This window comes from Geotrypetes seraphini, chromosome 8 (assembly GCF_902459505.1).
Source record: "Geotrypetes seraphini chromosome 8, aGeoSer1.1, whole genome shotgun sequence".
NCBI lineage: Eukaryota > Metazoa > Chordata > Amphibia > Gymnophiona > Dermophiidae > Geotrypetes > Geotrypetes seraphini.
In genome coordinates, this window is record NC_047091.1 from 79,809,942 (window position 1) to 79,821,965 (window position 12,024).

The window sequence follows — 12,024 nt, forward strand, 5'->3', positions numbered from 1 at the left end:
CAAACATTTGGGCTCCCGTCCCAAGTTCCCTTCCAGATAGATCAGGTTAGGTTAACACCTGAATTTTCACTAAAGACCTCTACTTGTTACTTACAGCTTGCCAGGCTGACTCACTCAGCCACTTTGATTGCTCGGTGTTTCTACAAACATGTCTTTTTAAAATCACTTTGCCAAACACGAAGAATAAATACAGTTTATCTGAAGAGCATATAGAGATAGATAACATCTCCTTAAAAAGAAAACCCTTTTGATTGATGCCATGAAGAAGGCAGATAAGTAAATTAAATATAAATCAAACTCAAGATCTTATCTCTGCCCCAACACTATGACACAAAACTGATCTAGCAATAATAGGAATAGGAGAATGAGTGAGATTCCAGCCCCGCCCCTCGCCGCTTGTCCTGCTCGTGGCTGTTCTAGAGGAGGTGACTTTGAGGCTCCGCCCCGCCCCTAAGGCCCGCCCACCTGCGCTGGCCCCTCCCCAGCCGGCCCGGCCCGCGGCTCTCCGGGAGGAGGTGGCTCAGTGGCTCGCAGAAACCGAGGAGAGCGCGGCCCGAGCTCCTGCCCCCACTCGCTGTCCCTATGGCCGGGGCCTGCCCCGGGGTCCACGCCCTGCAACTTAAAGCCGTCCCTGTGCATGAGACCCTGAAGAAGGGCAGCAAGTTCATCAAATGGGACGAGGTGAGTGCTTGCCTGTCCCCCCCCCCTCTTGTGGGCGGGGTAAACAATGGGGTAACAGAAGAGAGTAGCAGAGAGGGAGGGGGTGACAAAAGGGGCAGCTGTGAAGGGGAGGGATGAATGGGTAGAGCAGAAGGAGTAGTTTAAAAGGAGGGGTAAAAGTGAAGGGGTAGCAGAGGCATAGTTTAAAAGGGGATGGGATAGGATAGTTTTAAAGAGGGTAACAGAAAGGATTAAGCAGAAGGCAGTAAAAAGGATAAAGGGGTGCAACTGCAAGGGGAGAACTAATTGAGGGATGGAGGTTATAGAGGAGAGGGGTGTTTATGTAGGAAGGGAGTATAAGCAACTTATAGCTATGGTAGGGAGGGGAAAAGTGACACATTTTTATCTGTAAAGGAAGGGAGATAAAGTGCATATTTTCAATAAAGACATGCTGTGGAGAGTATCCTTAGGGTAAATAAAGTGGTTCTCTGGTCCAGCTAAGGTGCTTGTGAGGGAGAATGTGGAATAAGAAAGAACTGGGAAGATTTAGGAGTTTAAGTATCTGTTTGATCCTACTTGCTAACTCCTTTCTCCTTCCCCAAACCGAACCTGTTATCTTATCTCTTTCATTACTCAAAGGAGAGTTCCTTTATCCTACCCTCTGCAGTATTTTGCCCTCTAGGAATCTCTTATTGAGGGAGGGGCTGAAGGTTGCAATGTCTTGGGCTATTGGGTGAGTCATGTCTCCTAAGCCCTGATGTCAGCGGGTGCGGTGTGTCAATGCCACTGGGGCTGCCAGAGACTAGAGGGCAAATTCCTCTGTGTCGGAGAAGTTTGGGCTTGTGCTCTATAGCAGCGCTCTTCCTAAAGATCAGGGGTGTCAAAGTCCTTCCTCGAGGGCTGCAATCCAGTCGGGTTTTCCCCAATGAATATGCATTGAAAGCAGTACATGCACATAGATCTCATGCATATTTATTGGGGAAATCCTGAAAACCCGACTGGATTGCGGCCCTCAAGGAGGGACTTTGAGACCCCTGGTTCATTGTATCTGTCTCTAGTTCTTTCTTTCTTTCTTGACTTCTTTGACTGGCTGTCTCTTCATATCTCTCTTCAGGCTTTAGTTTGTCTTTTCACCAGCTCCCTCCCTCCTGCTCCCCCTCCAAGGGCTTGCCCTGGATTGCAAAAACTTTTGCAAGCCAAGCATATTTCAAAAGGTCTTCTTTTTTTTGTGTGTTTAGATTTATTTCTGGAAAAAAAACAAAACCCAAATAAGGAAACGGAGGAGTTGAGAATGGGAGATAGTAAACAGAGTGGATGGAGAGGTAGCAGAGTGTTGGCCCAACTCCAGCTCTGGAAAAAGTCTGTTTCCACCCAAAGAACCCAGAAAAAAAAAAAAAAAGAAGTCAAAACCCAGCGAGCTCAAGGGACAGCGGAAGGAAATAGTTGAGGAGAATAAACGAGTAAGGGAGAGACCGGAACTGAATTAGTGGCTTTGACTCCTTATAGCTTCACTTTGGCATGTTGTGTGGCAGGGGTTTCTGTGAAGGGTGGAGAGGAGTGCTGGCCTGGCTGGCACAGGGCTACTCTTCCGCAGGCGCCCCTGGCATTTTTTGCCGCACCCTCCTGCATCCTGGGACTCTGTGTGCAGCTGTGGTTGTGCTGGAGGAGCTTGCTTTAGCCTTAAGCTGGCTGCCAGCGAAGGCAGATCCACAGGAGGGGAAATCCACTTTAGTAATGAAACCAGAGTAAGTGCTGGGAATCTGGGAAGTGATTGACTTTCTGGAGAGCTCCAAGATGGTGATTTGTATTTGATCACTTAGCTGTGCTTGCAGTTTGGGTGTGATTGTGCAAAGTTTAGAAAGTTACCTCAGTTCCCAGCTGCTGTTTTGCCTTTGATCAGTTTTTTAACTGTTGATTTATCAGGGCGTGGATGTCACCTCTTCTGTAAATGTATTATGTTGGCATTCTGAACAAAAGTGCCATGTACTGGAGACAGATTATGTCCCCAGGGTTGGTACAAGGGTATTACAAACATAGAAACATGATGGCAGATAAAGGCCAAATGGCCCATCCAGTCTGCCCATCACAGTAACCATTATCTCTTCCTCTCTCTCAGATCCCACGTGCCTATCCCACGATTTCTTGAATTCAGATACAGCCTCTGTTTCCACTTTTCCAGATATTTTTGCCTGTCTTCCTCTTTCTGCGATCTTTTTGTAGTTTATGATAGCTAACCTCTTATTCCTTACCTTCTCAGCTACTGCTTTTGAGAAACAAAGCGGCCTTCTTTTTCTCTTACTTTTACTTAATTGCCTCACAAAAAGGTTTGTTGCCATTACAATAACTCCTTTCAGGTTTTCTCACTGAATTTCTACTCCTTCCAGACGTTCCCATCAAAGCAACAATCCTTGACGTAATCCCCCATCCAAATAAAGTTAGTTTTTTAAAAGTCTAGACCAGTGGTTCTTAACCTGGGTTCGACTGAACCCCAGGGGTTCGGTGAGTCAGTCTCGCGGGTTCGGCGGAGGTCAAAACACACCTCCGACTCATATAGCACTTCGGTCACGTTCAATCATCTATCAGTTATTCAGTGATTTTGATCAAGACTGATCGTGTACTCGGTTTCTTGATCTATCAATCTGTAACTAACGCCTTATATACATCAATCAATTCCTGATCAAAATTTGTGATTTAACTGATAGATGATTGAACGTGACCGAAGTGCTTATGATTCGTGATGATACGCCCCGCTTGTCCATAATTGGTTGCAGGTGATCACGCAACCTCGCTTGGCCTATCTGTGCTGCAGGGGATTTGATGCGCACAGTAGTCGAATTGTAACTGTTGTGATGGTACGTCGTGTGATACATATCTTAATATTTTAATCCCTTACTAACTATGTCGAGCAAAATACGAAAGTGGTCGGACAAATATGTACAATATGGATTCACATGTATAACGGAACGTGAGGGGAGTCAGCGTCCTAATTGCATGATTTGCAATGCCACTGAGTAATTCTAGTCTAGCTCCGGCAAAACTAAGGGAATAAAGAAGGTTTCGGTGAACACGCATATGAAACTGGTGGGGTTCAGTACCTCCAACAAGGTTAAGAACCACTGGTCTAGACCGTTTACTTTTGAATGAGCCCTCTTTACCCATCTTAGTACTAAACTTTACCAGGCAGTGATCACTGGATGCCAGATGATCACCCACTGTAACATCAGAAACACTTTCCCCATTTGTAAGCACTAAGTCCAGTATGACCACTTTCCGCGTGGGTTCCATTACCAACTGCTGAAACAGTTCTCCTTGTAGAGAATCCAGGATCTCCCTACTTCTAGAAGACCTCGCAATAGGGATACCCCAATCAACATCTTGCATGTTAAATTCACCTATTAGTAAAACTTCCCCTTTTTTTAGATAATTTCTGAATATCTAACTATTAAATCTCTATCCACTTCTTCCGTCTGTGAAGGAGGCCTGTATATCACACCAATGTAAATATATTTACCATTCCCTCTTTCCAAATTGATCCACAGTGCTTCTTCCTTGCAGATCCTGCAATTGTGTGGCTTTAATATGATCTTTAACATATAACGTTACTTCCCCTCCTTTTCTTCCTACCTTCCTGAACAGATTATAGCCCGATATAACTACATCCCAGTCATGCTTCTCCGTGAACCATGTCTGTGATTACCACTATATCCAACTCATCTTCTTCCATCACAACTTCTAGATCCAGAATCTTATTTTCCATACTTTGAGCATTAGTTTTTATATTTATTTCATTTTCTATGTTGTTCTCCCTAAGGAGCGCAGAACGTGTTACAGATTAATATACTTGAAGGGGCATAATAATAATAATAACAACTTTATTTTGTATACCGTCATACCCAGAGAGTTCTAGGCGGTTCACATCAGTTAAACAAAGTTACAAATGAAGAAGTTGTGGGATCAATAGAAACATCTAAGTCTGATATGTATGTAGAGCACTAGTCACACAAAGTTGGTAGTGGCAAAATGTCCATTTTCGAAAAGTGCATCCAAAATATATTTTCCCCGAAAATCATCTACTTCTATGTCCAGTCGATTGATTGTCCAGACCGCTAGTATGTCTATCTTTATATCACATTCTCGTCCCCAAAATCCCAAGTCCCAAACGTCTAGAACAAGACCTTTTGGGTGTGGGAGGGGCCAGCAAAGTGATGGACTGGCCACCTAGACGTGGCAATACAGCAATGGGGCGCCTTACGGGGCACTTCTGTGAACTTCACAAAATGGGTGCTAGATAAACATCTCACCAGAACTCCCCTACCCCCAAACCCCACTATACCCACCTGTCTATAAACTCAAAAGCCCATATGGCTGTAGGTGGCACCTATATGGCAGTATAATAGGGTTTGGGGGGGGGGTTTGGTAGGCACACATTTTCCTCCATGAATGTAGTGGTTAGAGTGGCTTTTGGGCCTGGGTCCTCCTACCAATGGTTCAGTAGCCCAAACTCTAGACTACTTAAGCCACCTCTGTGCAGTTGTACTAGGTTTTCCTATGTCCGGGCCAATCAGAGCTTTAGGCCCCTTCCCATTTCATCTGGAGAGGGCCCTGAGGTTCTGATTGGCCCAGGCTGTATAAGGCCACTCCCATGGGAGGGGCCTTAAACAGCTTGGGTCAGTCAGAGCCTCAGACCCCTCCCCAGTGCCTTTTGCTCATTTTTGAAGACGCGGGCCAGCTGGGTGGAGGGAATCCGCATCCCTCAGGTCATGCATCTACATTGAGGTAAGGGAGAGCATCGGAGGTGGGAGGGGTGTTGCTTGGCAGCGGGGAAGAGTGGGCATCTCTTCCGCTTTGGGGGTGGGTTGTTTGCCGCCAGAGAGAATTGGCATCTCTCCCACTGCAAGGAGGGGTTGCCACTGCTGCAGGGGGTGTTGTTTGTTGCGGGAGAGATTGGACATCTCTCCCTTGGGGGGGGGTGTTGTTGGTTGGCAACGGGAAAGAATCGGCATCTCTCCCGCTGCAAGGGGATTGCTGCCGCTGCAGGGGAGGGGGTTGTTTGTGGTGAGAGAGATTGGGCATCTCTCCTACTACACGGGGAGGGGTGGTTGTTGGTTGGCAGCAGCAAGAAAGATTGAACGTCTCTCCCACTGTTGTTGTGTTTTTTTGGGGGGAGGTTTGTTGTTTTTGCATGTTTTCAGCACCCATCGCTATCACTAGTAATGGGCACATGCAAATTTAGCGCATCTTTGCTGCTGTCCGCCAACCTCATTTGCATGTGTGATTTTTTGAGAATGTCTCACTTATTTTAATTCGCTATCAAAACAGCTGCGTTAGCAGACCATCGCTTTTTAACGCAGTTTTTTGAGAATCCTGGCACCATAACCTTTAGTGATAGTTCAAATAAGATTGAGCAGCAGAGAAGAGCACATGTTGGCTAGGATGGGCGGGGTGGGGGGGGGGGGGGGAGGGGTGCAGATGTGGGGAGCAGAGGAGGAATGAGGAAGGAAAAGTCACACCCCCACCCGACACATCTGCTTCATTCCTCATTTTAGTGAGTGAAAGATGTGATAAGTCTCTCTGTATAAAATCACTCTGTGGAGCAGTTTCACACGTGTAGCCATCCTTCATGCTCTTCTTCCCTTCCCTCCTGCTCTGTCCATGTCTTCCTGTCTCTCATAGGTAATATATAGAAATAAAACAAAATCCAAAGAAAATAAGGTGCACTTCTCCCGCTGTATTCACGGTTTCAGCATTTGCGGTTTCGATTATTCACAGTTTTTAGCTTGCTGGTTCCTCCCCCTAAATTACATCAGCTTGCATAGAGAAATCGCTGATTCCAAGCGTTTACAAAGAAAATCGCTGATTCCCAGAACTTTCTTCACCGTGTTTTGCCTCTCCTTCAGGAACAGACCAGGTCTCCCACCATGTTATTTGCAGTTTCACTATATTCACAATGGTTTTTAGTAGAAAACAGTGAATAACATATGAAAAAGTTATTCACAGTTTTTCTGTACTATCACAGTGAATATGGAGGGAGAACTGTAATACCTTTTTTATTGGACTAACTCGGTGCATTTTATAATGAGCTTTCGAAGGTAACCCTTCTTCAGTTCAGAAATAAGCAAATGTTGACAAATCAGTATATATAAGGAAATCATGAAAGCATGTCTCAGAATCAAGAAGAAACTTTCTCAGTCTGACAAGTTGTGTTTTTGTTGTTAAATGATTCGGTAGGGTCTGATTCAGGAAAGCTTTTTCTTCATTGTCCTTGGGAACAAATTCTTAGTAAATCAGAATGAGAAACTGATTGAAAAGATTAAAAAAGTAGAAAGTACAGATGGTGCAATAACAAAGACGCTTCCCAGGTTCTGGTGCTGGCCTGTATTGTCTCCGGTCAGATTAGGTTTCTGGCAGAATATAAAATATTTGAGTGCTGTAGTGTCTCCTGCTTCCCCCAGGATTAGATGAACTTTTTCTTGCTCGTTCTTTTGTGGGAAATGTTTGATTTTTCACTCTAGGCTTTGGGAAATAGAAGTACAGCTTTTCTGTCTGTAATTTGCTCTGTATGGGAGGGAAGGCATTTTGTTTTCCAGAGTTGACTTCTTGGGGTTTCCTTTTCTTTGTTCACACACAGAGAGAGTTCTTGCACCCCCTAATCTCTGCCCCTAATTCTCTCCACCCCCCCATCCACTCTGCTCTCCGGTCATTTTTTTCACCCTCTCCCCCCTCAAACCTGGATAATGGCACGATTCTCAGAAGTTTGTAACGAGATTAAGGTTGGGTGTGGGTTTTTTTGTTTTTTTTTAATATTGTGATCCACTTTAGGACTTGTGGAAGATATCAAGTTTTATTAATAAATAAATCCTCTACCGCCTGTTGACACTAGTATGAGTCTGCCACACTTTATAACATCATCCAGTGGCACCATGGATGGGATAGCTCTCCTATAGCTCTGAAGAGCTTTTTTTTATATAAATCTTTATTCATTTTTCATCTTACAACAAATACATATATATAAAACTACTAAAAACTCATTTATTCCACGGACAGAACCCCTAATCCCTTTCTTCCACTTCTCCCACCCCTTCCACCAATGATCTGACCTCTCCTCTTACTCCTTCTTATTGTTCATTCCCAACCTGTTGACTCCAAGGACTTGTACATTCCTTTCATGCTTAACTTAACGACTTCGTTGCTTGTAAATCTGATTAATTGATGCCTTGAACTCCCTGGGTATGGCGGTATACAAAAATAAAGTTATTATTATTATTATTTCGGTCATTTTTCTGTTCACAAAAGGCTTTGCTCTTTGGGTGGCTGCCCTTTTCATCCACCCCTATTTACAGCCCTGTTCTTATATTTTGATTTCTAAATTGTGTCTCATGTTCTGCATTTGGTGAGGGTCTGTCTGTGTCCTGCATGTATGGCGGAGAAGTGGAATTCTGTGATCAATCTTCTAGCTCTGCCAGCTTACGCCAGGTTTCACTAACCTGCCAGATCGGGCCCGATCCTGGTAGGTCCGATCAATTCAGAAACCAAATATATGCAGATGGGGTGATCGGAGGAACGCCCCCATCTGCCTGCATGAATCGCGCATGCGCAGACCATAGGAGCAGAGATCTTTTTTTAAAAAAACTTTTTTGTACTTGCGACAGGACTTCGGGGAGAATGAACCAAACGCCACCACCGCCACTGATCCCCAACCTGCGTGGCTCCCAGAAAGCTGGTCCCGCTCTTGCCAGCTGCCTCACTAATAATAAAAAGATAAATGGAGCCTGTGGTTTTAACCCGATTAGAGCCCGCGGGTTAAAACCATGAGCTTGCACTGCGGGGAAGAGTGGGAGAGTCCAGGCAGGCAGGAAATCATGGCAGTTTGGGCAGGCAGGAGAAGAGCATCGGAAAGATGAGCAGCAGGAGATAAGAAGCAGGTCTGAGAGCAGGGCAGCATTTGGGGCGAGCAGGCAGGAGAGATTGTAGGGCAGAGAGCAGGACTTCCAGTTGGAAAGACTTTTTTGACTGGTCCCCAGCAGTCGCTTCTTCAGGTGATCAGCCAGCCCGGTTGGATCAGAAATTTGGTGTAGTGAATCGGGTCGCTGTCCAATTTGCATGCATTTCGCCTCATTTGCATGCACAGATTTGAAGCGGATCGCAGGAGAGATAAGTGAATCAGGCTGGCTGGAAATTTGATAGTAAAGGGGTCACAACTGATCGGTTTGTGAATCTAGCCCTTAGTTCGCTTGAATGCACAAAAGTAGATAAATCTGTAGGTGCTGAGCTAGTGCCAGCACTGCTATCTGGCTCCATCGTGTAAGAATTGTTTGCTCGGTCCTGGTTTTACCCCAGACTGCAGAAGTGTGTAGTGGCGATGTCTCTGTTGATTCTTTCTCAGAAAAGCCAGACTACAAGTCCTTGCAAAGAACAGGGTACAACCAGAGCTGGAACAGCCGGCATGTGCAGCAGCAGCGGTTCCCAAACCTTTCCTGCAGGACCACCAGCCAGTTGGGTTTTCAGGATATTCCTAATAGATGTGCATTAGACAGATTAGCATGTCTGCCACCTGTCATTATATGCAAATCTCTCTCATGTATATTCATTAGGACTATCCTGAAATCCCAACTGGCTGGTAGCCCTCCGGCACAAAGAAGATACCATGGAGCAAAATGTACATGATGCAAGGCATTTATTCAGTCATAAAAATTGATCTCGTACAATGTCACATATCACCAAACAAGGACCCAAATGTGACGTTGTACGAGATAAGTTTTTATGATTGAATAAACGCCTGTATCACATACATTTGCTCCGCGGTATCTTCTTTGTGCTTGTTTTTCACCTTTTCTACTGCAGACTGGTTGGGTTCTCCCCCTTTTTTTTTGTTGGAAGGCCCATAGGACAGAACCTAGAAAGAGAGAGAGCTGGCAACTCTATCTGGTTTTTATTTATTTATGTAAACTTGAATAGCTTATCCTGATGGTTCTTAAACCTGTCCTGGAGGACCCCCATCCAGTCGGATTTTCAAGATATCCCTAATGAATATGCATGAGGCAGATTCGCATGCTTGTTACCTCTGTTATATGCAAATTTGCCTCATGCATATTCATTAGGGATATCTTGAAAACCCGACTGGATGGGGGTCCCCAGGACAGGTTTAAGAACCACTGGCTTATCCTGTTTTTTTCTAAGAGGAATGGATGAGTAATCTAGCTAGAGCCCAGTGAAATAGTGAAAGTGTTGCCTTTCTGTAGGCTGGCTTGTTGCTGTGTGAGTGCTACTATGGTATAGTGGGTTTACTATATGACTAGTGGATAAAAACAGCATAGCTCAGGCTTAGATTTAGTTACAAAATGCAATTGTGACGCGCCGCCACTTCCGGTTATGATTACATCGCACCGGGAGTTCTTAAATCAAGTGCGAGCATTGTGGAGCCATCTTTTTTATTTTTTTTATACTTTTGAATACATTTACAATATCCAATAATTCAAGGAAAAAAAGAAAAAAAACTATCAAAACAATTCATAATCATTCATTCATACAAAATTCTTTTTAAGCCCACATTATGGGGAAACATGTTACAATTTCTAAACAAAACAAGTTTAATGGAAAAGATAAAGTTCAAAGATTCTCAGTTTGTCTTAGCGAACCTTGAATCATTGTGGAGCCATCTTTTGACGCAGGAGATGCGTTTCGGCGTCCCATTTGAAGGTATGTCTTGTTGGATATTACTTTAATCTTTGGAATATGTGCACTGGTCCAGTTCAATCACAAGGTTCTTGTTTTATTTGGGTTCCAGTTTGATCAGATACGTTACACCCTGAGGCAGCAGACTTGTGAAACGCTGGCCACCGTTGGTGTACCGATCAATCAGAAAGAAGATAAGTTGAAAGTTTTTTTTCTTCTATCTTTTAAGCACAAAACAGCACTGCATAAGGTTTTTATTCTTTGCATTGAAATGGAGGTTTTTTGCCAATGAGGTTAATGCCTAACCACCTCTTGTGGCGATGGGAGGGCCCCAGTCTGAGGCTTTTTCCTCCTGTTTTTTTCAATTGCATTTTGTAACTAACTCTTAAGCCTGAGCTATGCCGTCTTTATCCACTAGACATTGTGCATTTCTTGTGAGAGTGTTTTTCTAATATCATTGATTTTTCACGGTATCCGAGGGTTTTTTTTTTTGCTATGGGTTTACTATATGATACAGAGATTATTTTTTCTTTTTTTTTTTCCAAAGGTTTATGTTGCTTCCTGAAGTGCTTGGTTGTAGACTGGATTCTCTCAATTCCTTCCTTTTCTTTCTTTGAAGACTCTTACAGAGATCCCTAATGTGTTTGCTCAGTGCTGACAGAACAAGTTAGCGGATTGGTGCCAAGCACCACTGCCAGTAGTTTGAACAAGTTGTCAGGTTGCCGTGCAAACCTTGCAACCAAGCAGAGCTCTATGTCTGGAAAGGTGCTTTGGTACTGCCAGGAATGGGTAATATCCTGTAGGAGCAGACCCAGGAGAGGCCCCAGTGCCTTCTCACATGTATTACAGTGGAACTTAGCACAGTTTGTCTTGGGTCTGAGAGGTACTTTGGTACTGCTAGGAATGGGCAGTGTTGGACCAGCTACTTTGTAAAAATAATATTAAAGTTACTTGTTTAATGAAAGTACAGTACACTCTCGGTTAACCGGCACCAATGAGAATTGATAGATGCGGATAAATGTAGTTTCTGGTTGCTTGAGAGTTACTATTAAAAATAGGCCTGACTATTACTATATCCCATAGTATGCCATACCATAAACTGTTCCAGACAAACTACTGGACATGTGGTAGGCAAAGCGTGGGCATACTCAGGTGTGGCATGCCAAGTTTACATTTAAATGTCTGTGAGAAATTGATTTTATTTTCATTTTTATTTAAAATATTACAGTATTTCCTTGAATTTTTTTTTTTTTTTTGCTGGTTGCTTGAGAGTTCTGGTTGCTTGAGTTCGGTTAACAGAGAGTCTACTGTAATATGTTAATTTACTGGCAAGTAATGTGTTACTTTTAGTTACTTTTTAATTCTTGGATATAAACAGTTGCTGTGACATTACAAAAATTAATTCTAGTAATTGGAAATCCATCCACTATCAAAGAAAACATCTGAACAGAAAATGTTCAAGTCCTGAAACATAGGGATCCATTACAGCTAGAGCAGGAGTGTCAAAGTCCCTCCTCGAGGGCCGCAATCCAGTCGGGTTTTCAGGATTTCCCCGATGAATATGCATAAGATCTATTTGCATGCACTGCTTTCATTGTATGCTAATAGATCTCATGCATATTCATTGGGGGAAATCTTGAAAACCTGACTGGATTGCGGCCCTCAAAGAGGGATTTTGACACCCCTGAGCTA

The 12,024-nt window shown here is 43.8% G+C and overlaps 1 protein-coding gene across 1 annotated transcript in view; it reads left to right on the plus strand.

Annotated features, from left to right (window-relative positions):
* Window positions 1–465: 465 nt before the first annotated feature.
* Window positions 466–12,024, plus strand: part of PLCB3 (phospholipase C beta 3) — a 121,793-nt gene continuing 110,234 nt past the window's right edge. Inside the window, exon 1 of the mRNA XM_033953599.1 lies at window positions 466–681. Within this exon, the coding sequence (XP_033809490.1) occupies window positions 583–681 (99 nt within the window). The 5' untranslated portion in view covers window positions 466–582. The remainder of the gene's footprint in view (window positions 682–12,024) is intronic.